The 23,273-nt window shown below is 50.7% G+C and overlaps 1 protein-coding gene across 2 annotated transcripts; it reads left to right on the top strand.

Annotated features, from left to right (window-relative positions):
• The first annotated feature begins 453 nt into the window (after positions 1–453).
• Heyl (hes related family bHLH transcription factor with YRPW motif like) lies at positions 454–15,934 on the top strand. Of its 2 annotated transcripts, none has more exons than XM_085686529.2 (5): positions 454–612; positions 7,029–7,095; positions 8,351–8,434; positions 10,210–10,291; positions 13,241–15,934. In XM_085686529.2, exons 1-5 carry the CDS (start codon positions 533–535, stop codon positions 13,885–13,887), a joined length of 960 nt encoding a protein of 319 aa, XP_085542655.1. In that variant the 5' UTR covers positions 454–532; the 3' UTR covers positions 13,888–15,934. The 2 variants fall into 2 exon arrangements, with proteins under 2 accessions (XP_085542655.1, XP_085542656.1); XM_085686530.2 differs by lacking the exon at positions 454–612 and adding an exon at positions 4,556–4,687.
• The last annotated feature ends 7,339 nt before the right edge of the window (positions 15,935–23,273 follow it).

Below are 23,273 nucleotides of genomic sequence, written 5' to 3'. Positions count from 1 at the left end.
GAATGGCTGAGGAATTACTGTCCAAGAGGTCACAGACACACACACACACACACACACACACACACACACACACACACACACACACACACACCCCAGTAACCTTTCCAAACCTATCTGTCTGCCCTGGACCCCACGGAGCAGGAAGGTGCAGGTCTGTCCCTCCCAAAGCAGAGGCACTGCAGAGCGAAGTCTGTCGCACATAAACTAGGGACAGATCCGGAGTCTGTCTGGGCTTCCCCCGTGGGGCCTCCCAGGGCACCTGCCCAAGGCCACCCAGCGCGCCAGTCCAGGCAGCGCCGGTGGAGCGGAGCCGGACCTCCCAGCGGCCGATGGGGGCGGTGACCGCCCGGGGCCTTCCCACGGTTCGGTGGCGCGTCACCGCGGGGGCGAGGGGGCGCCGGGGCGCTCCGGGCTGCGGTGCAGGAAAGGGCCCTGGGAAAGGGCGGTGTCGGCTCCCGGGGCGGGGCCGGGGCGGGGCCCAACGACCAACTCCACGGATCGCAGGGCTGAGACCCCACTGCCAGCTCTCGCTATGAAGCGGCCCAGGGCGCCCAGTGGCTCGGATGGCGAGTCTGACGGAGCCATTGACGTGGGTAGGGAGAGCGACCTCAGGTAAGACAGGGTGGGGCTGAGGCCGTCTAGGGTGAGAGAGAATCCAGCACACTCAAACCAGCACAGCAGCAAGCAGGTGTCAGCCAGGGTGCGGGGGTGTGTGCCGTGTCTCCACTGTGTCCATAGCACCAGTGCGGTAGATTCCTAGGTACTCCGAGCCAGCTAGGGTTCAAGACGCTGGGATGGAAGTATGGAAGTAGAGTTCAGCTGGGGGTATATTATGCCATTTGGCTACGCCAGGGATGGATGCCCCTGGGAAGTTTTCCTGAAGATATTTGAAAACTTTCATAGACTAGATTCCACATTCCGTTTCCCTTAATTCCTTCCTTCCTTCCTTCCTTCCTTTTTTTTCTTTCTTTCTTTCTTTCTTTCTTTCTTCTGTTTTTTTTCTGTTTGTTTGCTTATTTGTTTGTTTCTTGAGACAGGGTTTCTCTGTAGCTTTGGAACATGTCTTGGAACTTACTCTTGTAGACCAGGCTGGTCTTGAACTCACAGAAATTCGCCTTTCTCTGTCTCCTGAGTGCTGGGATTAAAGGCGTGTGCCACCACCACCCGGCGCCCCTAATCTATTTATTATGAAGACATCTGTACTTTTCCAGTTTACCCTTCTTTGGGAGCAGTTTTCACATCGTGCACAAAAGAATGGGGGGATGTTTTTCCCTTTAAGCACCCTGAACGCGAATTGGGGTTTAGATACAAAAATAAAATAAAAAATCATACCCAATTTGCAAGAGTGTAGACTCCAATCTCAGTGCCCCACCAACCAACCACCCAAATTGCCAGTGTTAATCTGTGGAACAAACTGAATTTGTATAGCTCTTGCTACTTCCCAGCTCTGTGACTCCATCAGCTTCAGTTTTCTGATCTGTAAAATGGTAACAAACAACAAAGTCAGCTCCGTAGGGTTGGTAAAAGTCAAGTGGAAGAAGAAACATCAAGCCCTTAGCAGCTCATTGTGAATGTTTAGTGTTAGGCTCACACTCTGAGTCTTCAAGCCCCTACCACCCGGCTCACATGTGCCACCAAGTCACATACAGCCTGTCTTTCTCTCCTTTCTCCTTTTCTCTCCTCCCCTTCTCCCCCTCTTCTTCTACCTTATTCAATACTAGAGATTGGATCCAGAGCCTGGTGCATGCTAGCCAAGTACCCTACCGCCGTGCAGTTTTGAGCCTTTGGTTTCCCTGCCTGGGCCTGTTTCCACTCTGGGGAAAGGATAAGAGTAGAAAGGGAAGCGAGAGCTACTGAAGTCGCTCATCTCCCTTGGTCTTCTAAACCTTGTCTCTCCTCACAGGCTCGTGCCCTGGCACACGTAGCACACGCATAGCTTCTTGTTTTTTAAGAGGCTATGACCAGGCATGAGGACACGTGCCTTTAATCCTAGCACTTGGGGGACAGAGACACAAGCAGATTTCTATAAGATGCTATGGCTACTTTTCAAGATAGTGAGATGCTATTGCAAAAAACCAAAAACAAAAACAGAGGGGAACTAATGGCATTAGATCTCTCTCTTTCTCTCTCTCTGTCTTTTGCTCATCTTGCATGTTAGGGGATTTATAATATAGTTCCTTATGTAAACCCTTTAAAAATTACTTAGCAGAAATGACTATTTATAGCAACAATTCTCAAGGCCAGCGCTGCTATAATAGGAGGGAACCAGGACCCCATAGTGATGGGGAACACAACAGCTCAAACTCGTGCCATTGGGTCTTCAAGGAGCAGTGTACAGAGTTGATGCCAGAGAGCTGAGATGAATCATAGCCAGCTTCCATCCTTCATGAGCATACAGCCTGGGCAGTACTGCCGAGGGCTACAGAGAATCTGGATTGGGTGGAGAAGAGTGCCAGCTTTGAGGACCCCCGAGTGGGGAGAGGCCACTCACGGCCAGGGACGGTGATAATGGCTTCCTGGTGGCGGCAGCACCGTGGCTAAGGTGTCAAAGGTCACTGCAGGTTCCTTCCCCTTTATATCTTGGTGTCATTTTAGCCAGAGCTCATTGTCAGAGACTGTTCCAGAAGACCAGACCCCTCCAAGGAGGGAAGGCAGCTGGACATCTGGCAGACTGACTTATAACATGCCTCTTTGTAGCACTTTCCCAAGGGCCCTCCCCCCAGCAGACATAAATGCTTCAATTCAGAGACCACTGAACGATGCCTGCTGTGGCCTAGACCCTGGGCTGGGCATCAGAGTCCAGATGTATCCTGCTCAGCCTCTGCCCTCGGGGGACTCTCAGGGAAGAAGAGCTTCATGTACAAAGAAAGCCAGATAAACAGTGGCAGGGGCCACAGGGCTGGGGCAGCCAGACTCTGGGGGTCAGAGGCAGTGCACAAATCCCCCACATTCAGAGACGTGAGACCACAGGGGCAGGGTGTGTTCTGATGTCACCAAGGACATCTGCCTGGTGGCAGCGACCTGCTCCATCCGTGGGAATCACCCACAGAGCTCTTGTGTGAAGTTGGCCCCAGAAACAGTCTGGATCCACACAGAATACGGCCTCTCCCTTATCCATCTTCGAATATTTCCTGAGCGCCTCCCACATGTCAGACTCGAAGTCGGGGTCTATGGGCTGTTCCTGTATGATTTAAGGCACATGGTAGTCTTTGAAGTCTAAGAGACCTGAGTTTGACCCTCTCCACCATTTCCTTATGTGAGTGACTTTACTCTTTCCTGAACTACTGACGTTTTCTTTTTCTTGTTTTTTGGGTTTTTTTTTGCTTTTTCTTTTTTAAAAAACAAAATGAGTGTATAACTATCTGCCCCTGAGGGTGAGCCTTGGATGAGGTTGTACCTACATATAGCACATAGCTTCTTGCTTTGGCACACGTAATTTCTAGTAAATATTGTCACATTGTGGGGAGGGCGCCACATTCACAAGACAGCAAAGTTTAGTGGAAAAACTAGAAATCTAGAGACTGCATTGTGGGACATTCTCAACTCCGTATCTGTTGCACCCCTCCCCCCAACACTGTTGTTTTTTCCTAAGGTCTATTATGCAATGTATGAGACAAATGGCTACGTTCTGCTGTCTAGAACAGAAAGTGCAGGTTACCAGGAAGACATGGTGGGACGGTGCATACTTGGAAGGCATTGGCAAGAGTTCTGAATTAAAAGCCGGTCGATGTGGGGTTGGAGAGATGGCTCAGTGGGTGACGAACATAGGCTCTCCCAGGTCTGACTCTCGGCACCATAACCCAAGTTCCTAGGGATCTGGTGCATTTTTGCACAGACATACACACAAGCAAAACACCCACACAATATATACATATATATGTGTGTATATGTATATATGCACATATATGTGTGTATATGTATATACGCACATATATGTGTGTATATATATACACAAAATATACGTGCATATATTTCTTTTTAAAAAGGCAGTAGATGTAACTTGGATCCTAGTTTTTCCTCTTACTTGCAGTGTGGCTGGTCAAAGGTCCTTTCCCTCTCTGAGTATTCTCGTTTTTACAAGCAGTCTAAGTTCTGTGTGACTGTCCATCATTTAGAGTATTCCAATCATCATTGATTGGAATACTGCCTTTGCTTGATACAAAATGAGTGAACTCATCTCCAAAGGTCCCACACAGGCGAGCTCCTAGGTGGAGTTGGGACTGGGGGTGTTCAGGATTGGCAGGAAGACCACTTAGAAAACGACATCATCTGAAGAGACTGCCCTGGGATCCTGTGTAGCGGGTGCAGGAAGCCCATGGAAACACTGGCGTTCACCAGCTCCTTCCTGGATCCATGAAGATCTGCCTAGACTCTCAGAAGAGAGGCTCCCAGCCCTCCTCCCACCGTCAGGGCCAGATCCCAGGCTGTGGTGAGCTCTGGCTGGGAGCCTTGAGGATAAGGGGATTGGAGGACTAGTCAGACAGACAGGAAGTCAGACTTAAGAAGGAAAACAATGCTGCATTGGAAGCCAGCAGATAGGTTCCCAGGCTGCTTTGCTCCTTAGCAGCTGTGTGGGCTGGCCAAGCCACTGGGGCTCCCTGAGGCTCAGCATCCTCATCTGGAAAATGGACTTTTATAAAACCCAGAAAAGAGAGATTCTTGGTGGTGGTGCCAAGCAAACTGTAAGGTGAGATTTGCCTGGGGAATCTGGAGGAAGGGGCAGACCAGCTGGCAGGGGAGACTTGACCAGGAGGCTGGGGAAAGGTGGAACGGTGCCCTTAGTCCTGAAGCTGGGTGTTGCCTGTCAACCTCTGACAGACGGTCCCTAAGGAGGGATCAGTCTGTGAGGCAGTGACGTGCACAAGGCTAACCCAATACCCAGAGAGATGCTTTATCCTGCCAGGGAAACAAAGGCTGTATTTCTTATGTACCTTGGCTCTTAGAGCTTGTCCCCAGTGAAGCAGGGAAGCTTTGTAAACAAACTGCCCTACAGATCTCAGGCCCTGGCTCATGGAGCCTGGCCTCCCAGGAGCTTTCACAGGCCTCTTAGTGGCTCTGTTTGTCCAGATGTGCGGGTGAAAGATACATCTTTTTCCAGATGTGGTTGGAACAAGCCTGAAGCAATGTGCTATCTGGTCTCTCCTGAAGCGGCTTTGCTGTGAGGCATTGAGAATGACCGAACTTCAGATGCCACAAAGAGCGTCACATGGGCAGAGACCCTCCTGGTGAACTGCCTGTGCCCCGTCCACAAGAGTCCCAAAGGCAGATTTCTATGGTGTTCATATTTATGGTCTCTGTGACGCTAAAGATGAGGGTGGGAGTAAGAAATCCTATTGTGAGATCTGCTGTGTCCCAAGCTTGTTGAGGACCTGAGCTGTAACAGTGAGTGAAATGGACGGGCCTCATAACCTCATGGACCTGTCTGCTAGAGAGATGGACTTTAATTAAATAATCGTGCATGGATAAAACAGTAAGCCGGCGTAAGTGCTGTGAACACAGGAGTCTGGGAAAGTAAACAGCAGGGGCCATGTGACAGACTAGCAATTCCAAAGGGGGGCTCCTAAGGGAGGTGGCAGTTGAGTAGCAATCTGAAGGTTGGTTGAAGTCGTTAGGCTGTGGTGAGGCGGTGAGGAGATGGGCTGGACCAGAGATTTCTAGACTACACAACACACATGCAAACATAGGAGAGTTAGTGTATTCAGATTGGAGCGTGCAGAGCAAGAGACAACTGAATCTAAGAGGTGACAGAAACCAGTTGGACCAACCAAAAGATGATGTTTTGGGGTCTTAAAAGCATTGAGAAGCCACAGGGGGCGATTTAAGATGGTTAAGATCAAGTGTGCATTTAAATGCTCGCTCTGCTGGTAGTGGCAGGAAAAACAAGTGTCCCGGGCCCAAGGCTCTTGTAAGTCTGTGGGTGAGAGACACAGAGGGCCATGGAGAACAAGAAAACACACACATGAAACTATCTAGAAAAGGCTCAATCAAAGAAAGTGCCAGAGAACTAGAAGCTGGGGGTGGCCCTTACTGAGATGGAGAACCTAGGTAGAGAAAACAGGTGCCTGGCAAGCTCATGGGCTCCTGTTGAGATGTTTGTTGGGGTTCCAAAACGGCAGGGAGGCACCTTGCTCAAAGGTGTGAAGCGTAGCATCAATAGGGTTAGGTCCTTGGTGCTCTCCAGGGAACCTCTGCCTTCTGCGAGGACAGCTGGAGCAAAAAGCCATTCAGAGGGAAAGCAATTGGGGTGATTACTCTGGCCAAAATCTGGACAGGAAACCCTTCTGCTGAATCTTTATAATACAACTAACTATTGGGGTTGGAGCAAACATCCATCATTCAGCCTGGGCTTCGGAGGGAGGCACAGGCATGGGAGGCAGAGCGAGGAAACCCGGACTCGTGCCTTCTGGGAGGCCAGACCACTGTCCCCGAGCATGCGAAACGAGCCTGTGACCCAGATGCCGCCTCCAACTCGCCCCCGGCCGCGCCGCGTGGGAGGAGGCGGCAGCTGCGGGCCGGGCGGAGGGCGGGCGGCTGCGCTCCGGCCCGTGGGAAGCAGCGGCATCTGCGCTTTCCACGCTCCTTCCCAGCGGCTAGCTCTGAAATCCAACCCTCTCGGGCCGGCCCGGCGGCCGCTGGCCCGCACCCTCAGTCAACCCGCCCCAGGGATCAGGTTGCAGGACCCGAGAAAGAGCATCTCGGTTCGCGGTTCCCCGACGGTCGGCCGTCCGCAAGGGCGGGCAAGGGGTAGACGAGCTACCCACGTCGCCAGAGGCTGACAGACAGCAAGCTAGGCGAGCACAGAGGACTTGGCACCAGACAAATGGGTACCGGGGAGAAATGAGAGCAGGCGACCCCTCTGCATGCTCTGTGCTCCTTCCTGGTCTGGGAGACTACAGCCTCCTGGGAGCCCTACTCCACCCCCCACATATCCAGGTCCCGACCTGCTTCCAGCTGGGCCTCCTAGGGCAGCCTAGGCCAGAGAGATGGTCCCTCAGCTCTGAGAAACTAGCCTTTCTCTTCCTCTGCAGCCAGATGGCCAGACCGCTGACCACCCCCAGCCCTTCGCAGATGCAAGCCCGGAAGAAGCGCAGAGGGGTGAGTGAGCAACAGCCTTTGAGGAGCCCAGGCGGGGTTTGCCCTGAATCCCAGCTGACTGGACAGGTTCAAACCCAAGCTCGGCCCATTGCAATCCTGGTGGCTGGGCATGCCACCACCCCTCCAATGCTTTGCTTCTTATTCTGAGTGTGACAGGTAGCACCTACTTCAAAAGACTGATTTGTAGCCAAGTGGTGGTGGCACACACCTTTAATCCTAGCACTCAGGAGGCAGAGGCAGGTGGATCTCTGTGAGTTCGAGGCCAGCCTGATCTACAGAGGGAGTTCCAGGACAGGCCCCAGAGCTACAGAGAAACCCTGTCTCAAAACAACAACAAAAAGGATGCCCTTTAACTCCTATTCCCTCTGTCTCAACCTCCCAAACGCTGGGATTTCAGGCATGAACTACCTGGTTTTTGCAGTCCTGAGGATTTAGTTCAGGCTTCATACATGCTAGAGGCAAACATGCTACCAACTGAGTAAATTCCTAGCCCACAAAGGGCTGTTCTGAAGACTGAGTGCATTCCTGTAAACTCTGCTGGACCCCTGACAATGAACCATTGATACTCTGGTTGTAGTCTCCCCTCTACCCAGAACTTGGTCCTCTTTGTGTGGATAAGGGAGGTGCCAAGGAGAGCTCCTGGGTAGCAGCTCTATCGTATCCCACCCCACCTTGTCCTGGGGATCCAGAGGCCTGGGATCTGGCATGAGCCAGCCATTCACTTACTCACCAGAAAACTTAGGCAAACCGTTTTTCCCTACCTCGTATTCTGCCTCTAAGAAGTGATGGATTATAATTTCTACCCATCTATGAGGTTTCTATTGCCAGAATTGTGGGGAAAACGGGGATAGTGTGAACAAAAGCCTCTGCAGTTGGAGAGAACAAGACCCAGAATTCTTCAGGGGTTCTCATAATCCAGAAACTGGAGGGCTAACTCTGGCCTGGCGGGGTCTCCCAGTGCTGAGGCTGGTGTCCCCATGCTGATAGGCAGTGCCCTGCTTTACCTATGGTGAATGCCGTCCCTACAGACCAGGACAAGAGGCCTCAGTGCTAGTCCCAGCTCTACACTTTTACTGTGCGACATTAAGCAAATTATTGTCGTTCTGAACCCTCATTCTCATCCTCCATAAATAAGAAATAGATTTACCCCCCAGGAAAAAATAATATCTAGGGAAAATGTGAGTCAGTGTCCAGCAGGGCACACTGGAAAGTGTGATGAAATGCCTTCAGGGAACTTCATGTCACTGGCTTTCAGATCATAGAGAAACGGCGCCGAGACCGCATCAACAGCAGCCTTTCTGAATTGCGACGCTTGGTGCCCACGGCCTTTGAGAAACAGGTAGGTGACATTGCTGATTGGGTAGGAGGCAGGATGTAGTTCCCATGGTATCGCTTACTGCTGGCAGAGCTGTGATCATCTATAAATAGCTGTCACTGGAGTCTGGGCACTTGTTTAAGATCTGAGTTCAAATCCACAGCAGCCATGAAAAGTTGAACACGGCTGTGCACACCTGTAGCACCATCACTGGGAGGCAGAGACAGGCAGATTCTAGGAGCCAGGACAGGGAGGACTTGGGTTCAGTCTGGGTCTCCCATTGTGGGAGGAGAGAGATGGTTCTAGCAAGCTGACCTCTGAGCTACATGCACACACACACACACACACACACACACACACACACACACACACACACCATTAATTCTTAATGCGTAGGGCTGGAGAGGCGATCCAGCAATTAAAAGCATGTGCTGCTCTCCAGAGGACTAGGGTTAATTCCCAGCCAGCAGGCTCACAACTGCATACAACCCCAACTCCGGGAGATCTGATGATGTCTTCTGGCCTCTGCAGGCACCTGTACGCACATGAGCATACATTCACACAGATACACACTCTACATAGAAACAATAAAAGTCTAAGAAAAAATAAGATAAAGAGTATTAAAAGGATGATACTTTGCTATCTCCTGACCTCCACATGTGTACACGCACATACACAAGATGTGCATGTGCCACACACATGTACATACACACACCTATGCATAGTTGCTACTGACCAGGGGACAAGGGGGAGAGATGATTATTCTTAGCAAGGTGTCCTGGGTATGGTGGCTTTATACCTGATGTGTTCCTTTGGATTAAATCCTAAAAGTGATCCTGAGAGGCAGGGATCATTCTGTACATCGCACACAAGGAAGTGAAGGACAGAGATGTCATGTAATATCTATCTACTACATTCCACGGCTAGTACCTATCTGAGCAGAAACAGCACGGAGCTGTATCACGTGTCTCCAGACATTTCTAGAGCTCTTTAATAGTAAAACAGGCCACTCAGGGAGTAAGCAGCTGTTGTTGAATGATGGGGGGCATAAGGTGGAGAGACAAACAGTTGATCGGACTGCCCCAAAGATCCTTACCCTGCGCTCAAGGCTCAGGTCACATGACATCTGCCTTCCCTTAGGCCAGTAAGTACAAGTCAGCCATTCCACAAATGCTCATTAAAACCTTCTCAGAGCCAGCAATGAACTAGACTTGGTGTCTGTCTTTAAGGGACTGGCATGGAGAGGCTGACCCTCAGGTTTCCCATGGGAGCCAAGGTTCCCCAGAGGCTTAGGAAACATCCCCAAGAGAGAACGGAGGAAGGGCAAGTGCTTCAGATGATGCTGGGACCCGGGGATACTGAGGGTGGAGGTGGGTTCCCAGGCTAGCAGGTCTGTGGGGCAGGTGGTGGATAACAGCAGGAGTCCGGTGAGGGTGAGGAGGCTGTGGAGACAGATGAGTCTTTCTGGGAGAGAGGCGGGCTGACAGTCACTGAGAGCATTTTAGCAGAGAGGCACCCAAGAGGCAAGGAGGAAGGAGACTAAAGAGGTCTCGATCAAGGCAGTCGAATCAGGGAGGGGTTTTAGGATGGAAGCCCCGCAGTGATACGAACAGGTGGACTGAGAAGGGAGCTGGCGAGCACCCTTTCAGACTTGGAGAGCTTGGACGGAGGAGCAGCCCTAGTGGTCAGGGTGTGGGAGGAAAGGGGGGAAATCCAGGCTGTGAGTGTGGACAGGGCAGGAAGGCAGTGAGCAACAGCAGTCACCCGCAGGCTGCACCCTCTGCCTTCGGTACCCACAGGGCTCCTCCAAGCTGGAGAAGGCCGAGGTCTTGCAGATGACGGTGGATCACCTGAAGATGCTCCACGCCTCCGGTGGCACAGGTACAATCTTACTCACACGACATGTACTTTGACATAGGGCCGTGAGGATCAACGGGTGAGCTCAGACTAGTAGACCAAGTAGGTTGTCATTGCCCTTCTGTGGAAGGACTGACAGATTCCAGCCGCCATTTGCCAAGCTCCTCTCTCTTCTTGGGTTCTTCCTTGGTGTTTGCTTTGAGCAAAGGGTTTCGCTCTGGAGCCCACACTGACCTCAGGCTCACAGTTCCTCCTGCCTCAGCCTCTGGAGCTCTGAGATGACAGGCAGGAGTGGCCACACCGAACTGTCTCCCTTCCTTCATTGTCCCCCTCACTGCTTCCCGCGTCTCCACTTGGCCTAACCCTTTCTTCAGTTGACTCTTCCCAGTCTTTGTGCAACAGGCTTCTAGAAGACCCACCAGCAAGACCTGGTTAACAGGTAGGCAGCTTGGATAAGCAAATTTTCACTAGAATCCCCATCTTCAACTAACCTGAGAGTTTAGCCACAGACATCTCGCTGATGTCTCTGCGCGTCAGCCTAAGCTTCTGGACTGCTGTTGTATCTTTGGCAGTACTAGGAAGCGAGTCATACTCGTAGCAGGTGTCAGACCGAGCACAGGACCAGGCAAGCCATCCCATCATTTCCTTAGTGCCTTCCCTTAAAACCGTGGACAGCTATGACCTTTAGAAGAACTCCCAGGTGAACAGAAATCATGTCTCGAAGTTTCTAGGTGTGCTTGGCGATTTCACAATCGGGAAGCCTTCACGCTCCACAGACCTTAGCTACAAAGATGTAAAGCTCAAGAACAGCTTTCAACTCTGGGAGAGAACAGTGGCGTTTTAAGTGGTCCGAATCTGTGGCAGCTCGGTGGTGCCACCTGGGGACAGGCAGCACCGCAGGGCAGGGTCTCCTGGGAGGAGGCAGTCTGGATTGGACTGTAGGAATTCATCGCAAATTTCGCAGACCTACCCAAGAGCTCGAATGTGAAGTTTGCAAAAGGAACACATTTCTAACAGTGGCACCCAACAGGGAGATGCTTCAAATTATATTCCTGGTTATCCTATTAAAAGGAAAGCGGTGATTAGCATGTGGGCAGCGCTTTCAGATGTTTTCACTTATCTCACAAGAACCGGGAAGGAGAAGATGGATGGGGGCATTGGTCCTCGCCACTCCGGCTCAGGCTAATGGCGAGGTCAGAGAATTGTGGTTGGGAGTGCAGGCTTTCGATTTGAATTCTGGCAGTGCTGCTTCTTAACTCTGTGGCTTAAGACAAATGGTTTTATCTTCTCTGTCCCTGGGTTTCTGTAGCTCTAAAGTGGGTACGGTACAAGAGTGTTCAGAAAGATTGAATTAGATACTGGGGTGAAGTGTGTAGTAAGTGTGAACTCAGCAGACGCTTGTTTAAAAGAACAACCTAGCCAGGCATGGTGGTGTGCACACGTCACCACAGCTGTGTGGGAACTGGAGGCCGGAGGATGGGGGAGTTCCAGATCGTTGTAGGCAACACAGTGAGTTCCAGGCCACTCTGAGAATGGCTATCTAAAAATTAACTAATTAATTAGAAGAGGCTGAGGATGTAGCTCAGTTGGCAGATGCTTGCTTATTATTCACAAAGCCTTGGGTTCAATCCCTAGCACTGTATTAACCAGGCATGGTGGCCCAGGCCTGTGGTCCCAGTACTTAGAGTGCGGAGACAAGAAGATCAGATGATCAAAGTTCAACTACATAGTGAGTTGAAAGTCGGCTTGAACTACATTTGACCAAGTCTCAAAGTACATAAAGAAATAAATGTTTAAGCTGACCAGCGGTAATGCATGCCTTTAATCCCAGCACTCTGCGTTTTAGGCCAGCCTGCTCTACAGAATGAGTTCCAAGACAGTCAGGGCTACACAGAGAAACCTTGTCTTAAGAAAACAAAGAAACAAACTCTCTCTCTCTCTCTCTCTCTCTCTCTCTCTGTGTGTGTGTGTGTGTGTGTGTGTAAAATGAAGAGCACAGCAAACACAGAGGTGCATCATCACACAGCATAGCCAAGTCTCACCCCAAACTGCCCAGACTCGGCAGTCTCCTGTCCCTCCAAGGGTCCCCAGCCATGAACAAGTCAGGAGCCAGTCCTGCTGTTCTTCTGTCCAGAGGTGGCTGAGAGAGGGGCAGGTATGTAGAGGCAGTAGAGGTGTGGATGCCTGTGTGGACGGTCCACCTGGCCTGCCCATCAGTGACATCAGGCCAAGAGAGAGCCCTTGCCTGATGGCAGCCGCATGGGGCCAGGACATTCCAAACCTCCAGTTCTGAGCTGGAGGATGAACTCAGATGCGGCAGCAGCTGGGCCAGTGGCGGAAGTGATTGCTGCGTTTCCAGCCAGTGGTAGAAATGATCGTTGCACTTCCGTTTATGGAGCGGGTCCGAGTACTGTTTAGTTTCATCCTCTCTGCTCACTGCAGCAGCGAATACTACAGCAGCAGCAAGCATGATTTCCATTGCCTCCCCATTTTCAAGCTAAGGAAACTGAGGCTTAGGGATGCTCATCCGTGGCCAGTTGAAGTGGCAGATCCACGATCCGAACCCAGCTCTGGTGACTTCTAAAGGCTTCACCACTGCACAACTGTGCCTTCTCCAAGAGGTCTTCTACTCTGACAGCTGCTGCCGTTCCCTCCTTCCCCCAAAACCTGTCTCTTTTTAGGGTTAGCCCACATCTTCTATAGGCGCTGTTGTTTCACAGTGCCTTAGAGAAATTACGTGGGCCACAAGATTTTCTTTGCAGTCACGTTAATCACAAAGTGTGAGGAAAATGCATTTTGAGATGCAGCGTGGTTTCTTGTGCTTTATAATGGGAGACAGGGGCTCAGAGAGGTGAAAGGATATGTCACAGGGAACGGGGTCATTATAGGTTACATAGGTGGGGCAGGTCACACAGGGTGCCTTCCCCCAAGCCCTTCTCTTCCTGGCATGCCCTCATGGTACTTTACTTACAGGGTTCTTTGATGCCCGAGCCCTGGCTGTTGACTTCCGGAGCATTGGTTTTCGGGAATGTCTCACGGAGGTCATCAGGTACCTGGGGGTCCTGGAAGGACCCAGCAACCACACAGACCCTGTCCGGATTCGCCTTCTCTCCCACCTCAACAGCTATGCAGCTGAGATGGAGCCTTCACCCACACCCACTGGGGCCCTGGCCTTCCCTGTGTGGCCCTGGTCCTTCCTCCATAGCTGTCCAGGCTTGCCTTCTCTGAGCAGCCAGCTCGCCATTCTGGGAAGAGTGCCTGGCCCTGTCCTTCCCAACGTCTCCTCTCCCACTTACCCCATCTCTGCCCTCCGGTCCACACCAGTGCACAGAGTGGCTGGTACCATCCTGCCAGCCCGGAGGAATCTGTTGCCTAGTCGAGGGGCAGCTTCCACCCAGAGAGCCCATCCTCCTGAAAGGCCAGCTGCCCCTCCCCCCACAGCCCCTGGTAGCAGGGCTGCCAGGAGCAACCATGCTGTCTTGCCATCGTCTTCCCCGACAGCCCTTGGAGCTGGGAAGTCTGATGACAGTCCATCTCCTTTGGGGCCAACTGGGAGGCCACCAGCAGCGGTGCTCTGCCGTTCCTGGGTCTCTGAAATCACTGAAATTGGGGCTTTCTGAGCTGACCCCCCTACACCCATCCCCTAGAAATGGGGAACGTTGCTATTCTCCCCCAGGAGCTCTGAAAATGGCGCCACCTTTTCTAGACCGGCTTCGACACAAAGGCTTCTCTCCTCCCCCATCAGAGCCCTCCCAGGCCCCTACTCACGACCAATCCTGCAGCCCACCTGGCTCCCCCTGGCTCCTTTTCGGAGCTCAGAACCTTAGTCTCATTTCCCACAGGCACAGATGATTACCTGGTGCCTGTGACCCCCGAGGCACTGTGGACCCAGGACACATGGACCTTGAGTCTGGAGTGGAAGCTTTAACCTAAAGGCTGCCATGGAGGCGCAGGCTGCTCCCAGGATGAGGTGGGACTCCCAGTCCTGATGACTGGTGGGATTCAGCCACCCCCAGGCCAACAGGATGGAATGTGCTGTCTGCTTCATTTCCTGAAGACAGAAAGGAAGCAGTGGCTGTGGAGACGCCTCTGGGGCCCCTCCCAGAACAGGGAAGCACAGGACAAATCTCTTCTCCAATCAGTTAAGGCTGCAGCTACCATCCTTCCAACTTCAGATGCCCACATGACTACCCACTAAGACTTGACAAGCAAGACCAGGAGGATTCCCCACAGCAGTGGCGCTCTGGCGGGATGTCCCTCCACAGCGCTTCAGACAGGAACCAGGGCTGAGAGAGACCGGGAGAGCCCTGCTCCTTTTCTCTCGGGTACCATCCTCCAGGACTGTGATCCTTCCCACAGGGTTCCGAGTGTTGCCGACCTGTGGTCCTGATGGTGGCACCCTAAGAAGCATTCTCTTGGGATTCGGCACCAGACATCTGAGCCGCCTGGTTTGCATCCGGCTCCCAGAGCCCAGACTGCTGCCACAGCCAAGGGCTGTCAGGCTGGTTAAAAATAACTTGGAGGAGGGGGAATCCAGGCGGAGGCGGCTGGGCTCTTCAAGGTCAGGCAGCGGGTTGAGGGCCTGAGAGCCTGCTCACCCACATTTCACACAGCTGCCTCTGCTCAGAGGCCAGCTCACTCCCCAGCTCCGCCTGAGGCCACTCGCCTCTCTAATGGGAATAAAGGGCCAGTGGACCAGCAGAGACTGAACTGACATTTAGGGTCACCCTATCCTAGGGGACAAAGTGTGGAAGTCTTTCTGTCCTCTTCGGTGAGCACTTGCTCCCCACAGTACCCCCGAGGACAGCCCAGTGTGCCATCTGGGAACACCCTGGTTAGGCCTGGCAAAACCAAGATTGTGGGAACCTGGAACTGGTTATTCACTAATGCTGGGGCCATGGTGATTATGAAATACTTTCAAGGTCGTTCCAGAAAGTACCCCCATCCCGGTCCTGGCCTTTGATGGAACCACGGTCGCCAGAGCTGTAGTAAGGAACCTGTGGGCACAAAAGTAGAGTTTACCAGACCCTGAGAGCATAAGGGTCATTTCAGAAAAGTGGGACAGAGGGCAGAGGTCATCTGAGTGACCCAGAAAGAGTTTGTGAATAGGCCATGAAGAGATAAAGACTTCTTCACTCCTTAGTAGAAGCAAGTGCTTTAATCTTGCTGCCATATTGGATCCGTCTGGCATCCCTGTGGAGTGCATCATCAGCCCACTGAGAGAGACAGATATGTGTGGGGAGGGGGAATAGAAGAGTCAGGCAGGTTTGCAGGTTCCTGGGGCTGCAGAGATACCCTGGGGCTCCCTGGATATTAGAATCTTACTGCGGGCATGCAGTTCGGCAACTTCCTAGCCAGAGATTCCGTGTTCACTCACAGCTGAGCTATGGGAAACACATTTCCATGTTGCAGGTACCTGAAATGTAACACTGTGGAAATACAGCAGAAGTGGTCAAAACCTCTGAGCATCCATCCTGGTTGGCCTTGGGACATTTTCCCGGGAGACTGGGCAGTGACCTCTCCCCCACTCCTCGACACCCAGCTGAGTACTCAAATCTCCTGTTTCTAGTCCCAAGCCTTTCTGGTGGCCCCAGCGCTCTTGTCCCACTGCAGGGTGTTGCGGAGAAGCAATAAAGATGTTTAGTTCTGGAAACTTCCACCAACAAACTTCCGCTTCTACTTCCTGGATGTTTTTAGAGTCTCTGGCCCCATAGCTCCAGGTCTGGCAATGTCCCCTCTCCCCTGGATTATTGTCCCAGTTTCCTTGCTTTGCTCTGTCTGTACCAGTCAGTTCTCAGCAGCCATGTGGCGTTCACAGAGGATGCCGCATCAACCCAGCCTGAAACCTAGACACCACCCCCACCCCACACCCTGTTTTTCTAATGACAAAATCAGCTCTTTCTAAATCCTAACCTGACGTCTGGCCTTCTTTCTTGCCAGCCCCAAACCTGCTCAGTGCTTACGCTACCCAGGCCTAGTCTCATATCCCCAGCATTCCCATCTTTAGAACTTCTCTCATGAGGTTCCCAGAAGGCTCCCCGCTTCCCTTGGCATGACCTACTTGAGCCCTCAGGCCAGGCCTTCTACATCACCTCCTCCTGGAGGCCTTCCAGGACTGATGTGCTTGAGTAACTCATTCATCTCCAAAGTCGCAAATGTTTCTCTTCATGGAGAGTTTGCTAATGCATACCTGCTTGTGTACTTATTGGTTAGGTATGTTCCCCACTGGAATGTAAGCTCAATAATTCCGGGGTCCATACCTGGCCTGTGCTCACATCTGTACCCAGTCCTAAGCACAATGCCTGCTCATCGTCACTGGCCTATGAACTTTTGTTCATAGATGGAGAAGGTGAGAAGGCTTCTGGCTTCCTGTGTGGCTAGCCAGACCCCGCTGAGGGTGGATTCCACCCCTATTTCTTCTGGCTGGCTTAGAGAGGAGACCAGGGAGTCAAGGCCAAGGGACTGGGCATTCTGATAGAATGGTCAGAAGTCCCCAGCCAGAGGAGAAGCAAGTGTGTTGGTCCTGGAGTGCATGCTCCCAGCTGAGGCTGCCAGCAGGTTTGCTTTCGCTCTTGGCCTAACTCCGTAATATATTCAGCTCCCAACAAATTCAACATTCGTGGAGACCCACCCCGTGCCAACCAGGGCAAACAGAGCCTAAGGTAACAAACACACGGTCACTCAGAGGGCAGCGTATCCTCTGCCTAAGTAAGATGGATGTGGAAAGAGCTCTGGAGAAGGCTGAGGGCTGCAGAATAGGTGTGCTTCTCTGGCTTCTCTGGGAGGGGGCCCTGGAAGGACGCCCTCCCCGAAAAGGACCAAGGGACTCCCCTTGCAGAGATCTAGAAATTCAAGCAGGAAGCTACAGAAGCAGGTTTGGAACTCCTTGGGGGCAGTCCCTCGGTGCAAGTGAAAGATGAGCTCACCTGAGCTCTGAAACTGATCTTCCTCATTAACGAGAAGGGATTTTCTTCAAGTTCTTGGCCTTCTTGAACTTAACGTTTTCATCTGTTAAGTGGCCACAGTGCAGTAATGGCTACCCACATCTGTGCACACACATACACACAAATAAAGATTTAATAAAGCTGTTTTAAAGAAAAAGAATTTGGTGCTGCTGAGCATAGAGGTGCATCTGTTCAGTGAAGCAAGAGGATCAGGAGTTCAAGGCTACCCTGGGCAATATGAGACTGTCTCAAACAAACAACAACGCAGGGGGGTGTACTGGAGAGATGGCTCATTGGTTAAGACACTGTGGCTCTTGCAGAGGACCCAGGTTCGGTTCCTAGCATGGCACCTAACAAACACTAACTCCAGTTCCAGAGGCTCGGAGGCTTGCTTCCTGCTTCCTCGGCACTGGTTGCTTATGGTGCAGACATGCAGGCAGAACACCCATACACACAGAAACAAACAAAGTATAGCAACAATAACAAAATGATGATGAAAAAGAAGGGGGAGAAGCAGGAGGGGGAAGAGGAAGAAAAGGAACGGGGGAGGAGATTCAACCTCACCTATTCCTTGAAATACCTAGATACTTTCGATAACAGTGCTCAGGTCGGGTGACTGTGGTTTAGCCTGTGTGGGCTGGGCTTCGCCTCTTATTAGGAGATACAAAGAGAAGAGCTGGGATCTTCCCCAGTTAGACATTTCTATTCATTAGGTGGCTTAGAATCCAACCTGAAGAAGGCTGATGACCGCTTGATTGCTTACTTGTTGTTTAGTTTTTTTCTTTCCTTGTTGGTTGGTTGGGTGGCTTTGTTTTATTTACAGGGTATCAAAAAACTAGTCCAGACTGGCCTTGAACTCTGTACTGCTGAGGATGACCTCGGACTTCAGCTCCTGCCTTTGCCTCTCAAAGGCTGGGGTTACAGGTGTGCCCCCTCGGACCTGGCTTATGCAGTTTATGCTGGGGCTCAAGTCCAGGAGTTCATGTGTGCCAAGCAAGCACTCTGCAGACAGGGCTACACCCCAGTCCAAGGCTGATGGCTTTCTGAGAAACAATGTAGAATTAATTTTTACAGGGACATTTCCATCCTCTGGCCCCTCTCCCAGTCCCCAGCCCATAGCAGAAGATTAAGGAATGGTCCATCTGTGCTGCTGTGATTTGGATGTGGTTTGACTAACACACAGTACACAGCACTGCCAGAGCCCCTTTGAAGCCAGGGTCCAAAGCACGTAGAGGTAAATGCGGAGAAACGATACCCGGTGCAGACACCCCTGATCATGCGCTCACGGCAAACATTACTAATCAATTTCACATCCTGTCCCCTTGTTATTTTCTTCTTAAGATTTATTTTTTTATTTTATTTGGGGGTGTCTGAGTCAGGGTTCTATTGCTGTGGAGAGACACAATGACCACAAAAACTCTTATACAGAAAAGCATCTAATTGGGGCTGGCTTACAGTTTCAGAAGTTTAGTCCATTATCATCATGGCGGCTTGCAGGCAGACATGGTGCTGGAGAGGTAGTTAAGAGTTCTACGTCCAGATAGGCAGCAGCGAGAGAGAATGATACTGGGCCTGACTCGAGCATTTGAAACCCCAAAGCCCACCCCCTGTGACACACTTCCTCCAACAAGGCCACACCTACTCCAGCAAATCCACACATCCAAACTCCGGTCAAGTAGCATCTCTCCCTAAGGATCAGGCACCCAAATCTATGAGCCTATGGGGGCTCATATCACTCTGTGCGCGTTCGCGCGCGCATGCTCACGTGGAGGCCACGTGAATCAGTTCCCGGCTTCTACTGCGGTTTTTCAGGCAGGCTCTCTCATTTCTGCTGTTGCTCTGCGTGTTCTACCTTCCAGCTGGCTCTTCCAGCTCCCACCTCACCACGGGAGCGCTGTTGTCACAGGCAGGCACCTCGTAGCGGCTTTTACATGGGTGCCTGGGGTCGAGCTCACATCTCCAGGCCTGCGCTGCAGGTACTTCACCCGCAGTGCCATCTCACCAGCCCACCCTTGTCCCTTCTAAAGACAGCTGAAATCCAGAAGCAAATGTGGCTGATCGTTGTTGGCTCAGCAGATAAAACCCATTTGCCTTCTCTAGACACTGACTAGCTCCGCTTGGCCCTCACTCAGGACTTGAGTTCATAGGTAACCAGGCTTGGGGATTTCCAGCTTCGTTCCTGTGGTATTGTGAATTATCAGCCCGAAGCACCTGGCCCCGGGCCATGACCAGCAGGGAATATGTGTGGGTGTCTTCCATGCTGCCTCAGTCCCTGTCAGAGCCCACGGGTGTAAATTCCTTCCACCTTCACCAAAAGTCAGAGAGCTCAGGCCTATTCTTGCTCCTTCGAGGTTATTGACAGGAGGTTTGACCCAAGGCGTGGTCATTAACAGGATGTTTTGACCTAGGGTGTGATTACTTGGTGCTTTGGGTATTGAGAAGGTGATTACTTTGTTCCTTGAATCTTGGCAAAGAAGCCTTTTGTCTTCCCCTTCTCTTTGGATTGGGGTATGTAAAGCCTTTGAGAAAAAACGGGAGCAGATTCAGTATTCACTGGGTTGCCCTCCTGACTCTATCCTGTGTCTCTGTCTATTTCTTCTGTGTCTCAGTTTATTCTGTCTAACACTTCTAATTCACACGCCCCTACCCTGGAACACACGAACCTGTTGAAGCTGGACCCTGACAAGTCCCTGAGGACAGGGCTCCTATTGAGATTCCATGTCGGGTGGTATACAATGGCTAAGAGAGGGGCTGCAGCAGGCTTCTGACACAGCCCAGCACCTGAGGTGCTCACGGGGGAGCACAGATTGTCCTGGGCAGAGCTCGAGCAACTTCCCTGCTTGGTCAGAGATGAGGCTGGGATTGATGCCTTCCGCGCAGGCCCCAAAGTCCAGACTTGGATTCCTATAGCCAGTGTCTCAGAGGCATCCAGACGACCACACCCAAAGCCACAAGCCAGATCCCTCCAGATCTGGTTCTTCCCCTGAGGGACTCTTCAGATCTTCAGTGTTTCTGGAGTTAGTTGGGTAGTGGCGGTGGCAGTGGCTGTGGCGCATGCCTTTAGTCCCAGCACTCAGGAAGTGGAGGCAGGCTCTGTGAGTTCAAGGCCAATCTGGTCTACAGAGTGAGTTCCAAGACAGCCAAAGCTATACAGAGAAACCCTGTCTCAAAAAACGAAAAGAAAGAAAGAAAGAAAGAAAGAAAGAAAGAAAGAAAGAAAGAAAGAAAGAGGAAAGTTCTGGGCACAACTATCTGTCTTTCTCTGTCTTTGCTCTCTGATTTATTTTATGTGTATGAGTACTTGCCTACATGTATGTAATGGCACCGCATGCATATTTGGGGCAGATGTCAGAAGAGGACATTGGTTCCCTCGGACAGTGTAGTTTCAAGCCCTTGAATGTGAATGGTGGGAATGACCCCCACCTCCTCCACAAGAGCAGCGAATGATCTTAACTGCTGAGCCATCATCACTCTAACCCCGTGGGCCTCTAGTCAGTGTGCCAGCAAACCCTATCAGTTCCACCTTTGTGACACTGGCCTCCGCCATCCCTTGCAGGTGTGCACAGTCCTATCTCAGGCCCCTTTTGCTTTCTCTTCCCAAAGGCCCTGCTCCTAGACCTCCAGGAGGCATCTGGATATCCACACAGCTGATTCTCTGTCTCCTTAAAATTTTCCTCAATGCCAGTGTGGTACTGACTTCTCTAACAGCCCCCTCTTCCGTGCATGCTTCCTCAAGCCCCAGCATCCCCAGCTCTCTTCTCTGCTCTCATTTTGGCGTTCTTCATACTCATCCTAAGACTATTACTGTAAGATCAAGGCCAGTCTGATCTGTGTAGGGAGTTTTAGGCCAAAAGGGGCTACATTGTAAGACACTGGCTCAAATAGCAATGCCAACAGCAACAATAATAATTAATAAAATAGAAACATAAATTTTTCTGGTTTTGTCAGTTTCTTTTCCTAGAATGCTTCCGGTGATAGGAGGTTTTCTTTCTTTCTTTCTTTCTTTCTTTCTTTCTTTCTTTCTTTCTTTCTTTTGTCCTTTTTAATATTGTTGTTGTTTTTTAAGATAGGGTCTCACTTTGCAGCCCAGGTTGCCCTGAAGTTATTGGGTAGCCTAGGTTTGTCTGTCCTCCTGCCTCAGAGGCCTCCCAAACTCAGGGATTGGAATGAGTCACCAAGCTCAGCTAAAGGAAGAGATTTCTCTCTGTGTGTGTGACTACTAGCTTTTTAGAAAACAGTAATAGCACACACTAGTAATAAATAATGTTTTTATTAATAAATTATAAAAACGGGTTCAGGATCAAACTCAAGTCTTCTAGGTTTAGCAGCAAGTCCCTTAAAGACAGGAGCACGTCTCACAGCCCATGTGCCTGCTCTTTATCCATTTCTGCCCCCTAGTGGTCCATCAGAATACAGTAACGGCTATCCAGTTTATAGGTATCCTTATCCTGATAAATGCCTCAAACACGCCTGAGGTGCTTCCTACGCACTGCAGAGCCCCTGTTTTTCACCCTCACAGCTGAATGGACAGCTAGGAACCGCAGCTCCTTGCTATTGTCCAACATCCCAAGTATCAGACTGCACACAGCTGCATAAAGAGATCAGAATTCCAAGTACAGCTTTACCTGGCTTCATAAATCACCTTTGCATTACAGTGAAGTATTCACCTGTTTGTCCTATTCTGGGTGAATCTGAGAAGGTATTATTTGTTGGTTGGTAGAGTTTTTTTGAGACAGGTGCTCTCTAGCCCTGGCTGTCCTAGAACTCATTATATAAACCAGGCTGGCTTAGAACTTAAAGAGCTGTGCCCACCTCTAGCCTTCAGACACCCACATGCATATGGCAAAAATTCACACAGACGCATACACTTGTGCATAAATAAAAATAAAATCTATGTAAAGAAATAAGCTGGTCGGTGGTGGCACACACCTGCCTTTATTCCCAGCACCCGGGAGGTAGAGCTGGCAGATCTCTCTGAGTTTGAGGCCAGCCTGGTCTACAGAGTAAGTTCCAGGATATCTAGGGCTACACAGAGAAACCCTGTCTCAAAAAACTAAAATAAATGTTTCTGAATCTGGTCTGTAGAGCATTCCTTTAAATCCCAGCGCTTGGGAGACAGAAGTAGGTAGGTAGGTATGAGATCAAGGCCAGCCTGGTCTACATAGCTAGTTCCAGGCCAGCCAGAGCTACATAGTAAGTCCCTGTCTCAAAATAAAAATAAAATTAAAATGTATCTGAGCATGGTGCTGTGGTTCATGCCTATAATCCCAACACTTGGAAAGCTGAGGCAGGAGGATTGAGAAGCCCTGTTTTCAAGTCAAAACAATAACTTGGAAGGCAGAGGAGGAAGCCGATAAGATCCAGACCTGTCCGCTGTGGTCCACATAGCAAGTCCTGGGCCAGCCAGAGCTGCAATGGCCCTGTTTCAAGAAGGACACACAGAATATGTGCGAGGGCTCACTGTCAAACCTGATGATGTGAGCTCAGTCCCTCTACCCTAGGTGACTCCTACAAGCTGTCCTCTAACCAGCTTGTAATTTTTTTAAAAATATTTATTTTATTATGTATACAATATTCTGTCTGTGTGTATGTCTGCAGGCCAGAAGAGGGCACCAGACCTCATTACAGATGGTTGTGAGCCACCATGTGGTTGCTGGGAATTGAACTCAGGACCTTTGGAAGAGCAGGCAATGCTCTTAACCACTGAGCCATCTCTCCAGCCCCCAGTTTGTAATTTTTAATAAAAAAAGAGGAAAGACAGAAAACAGCTAGGTGTGGTGGTGCAGATCTACAGTCCCAGTATTTAGGAAGAGGATAATCAGGAGTTCAAGGTCATCCTCGGCTCCGTCGAAAGCTTGAGGCCAGCTTGGAAAGCATGCGACCCTTGCCATAAAACAAAGGAAAGGAAGAAAAAAGACAAAATGCAAAAATGTAAATATATAATATAATAATCAGCTGATACGTTTGTTTCATATATACATATATTTGTTTCAAATTAGTATATACGAAGCAAAAGTGCGAATAGTTGATTGCTATATTCTGGACAATCAGCACATATATTA

The sequence above is a fragment of the Myodes glareolus genome, chromosome 3, assembly GCF_982192425.1.
Source record: "Myodes glareolus chromosome 3, mMyoGla1.1, whole genome shotgun sequence".
Lineage (NCBI taxonomy): Eukaryota > Metazoa > Chordata > Mammalia > Rodentia > Cricetidae > Myodes > Myodes glareolus.
Note: the sequence above shows the minus strand (reverse complement) of the source record. Positions and strands in the feature narration are given on the sequence as shown.

Excerpts from the sequence above, each read along its gene's own strand:
- Heyl (XM_085686529.2), top strand. The coding sequence starts at position 533 with ATGAAGCGGCCCAGGGCGCCCAGTGGCTCGGATGGCGAGTCTGACGGA. Across the intron at positions 613-7,028 it reads GGTAGGGAGAGCGACCTCAG|CCAGATGGCCAGACCGCTGA; the intron begins GTAAGACAGGGT and ends CTTCCTCTGCAG. Across the intron at positions 7,096-8,350 it reads CCCGGAAGAAGCGCAGAGGG|ATCATAGAGAAACGGCGCCG; the intron begins GTGAGTGAGCAA and ends ACTGGCTTTCAG.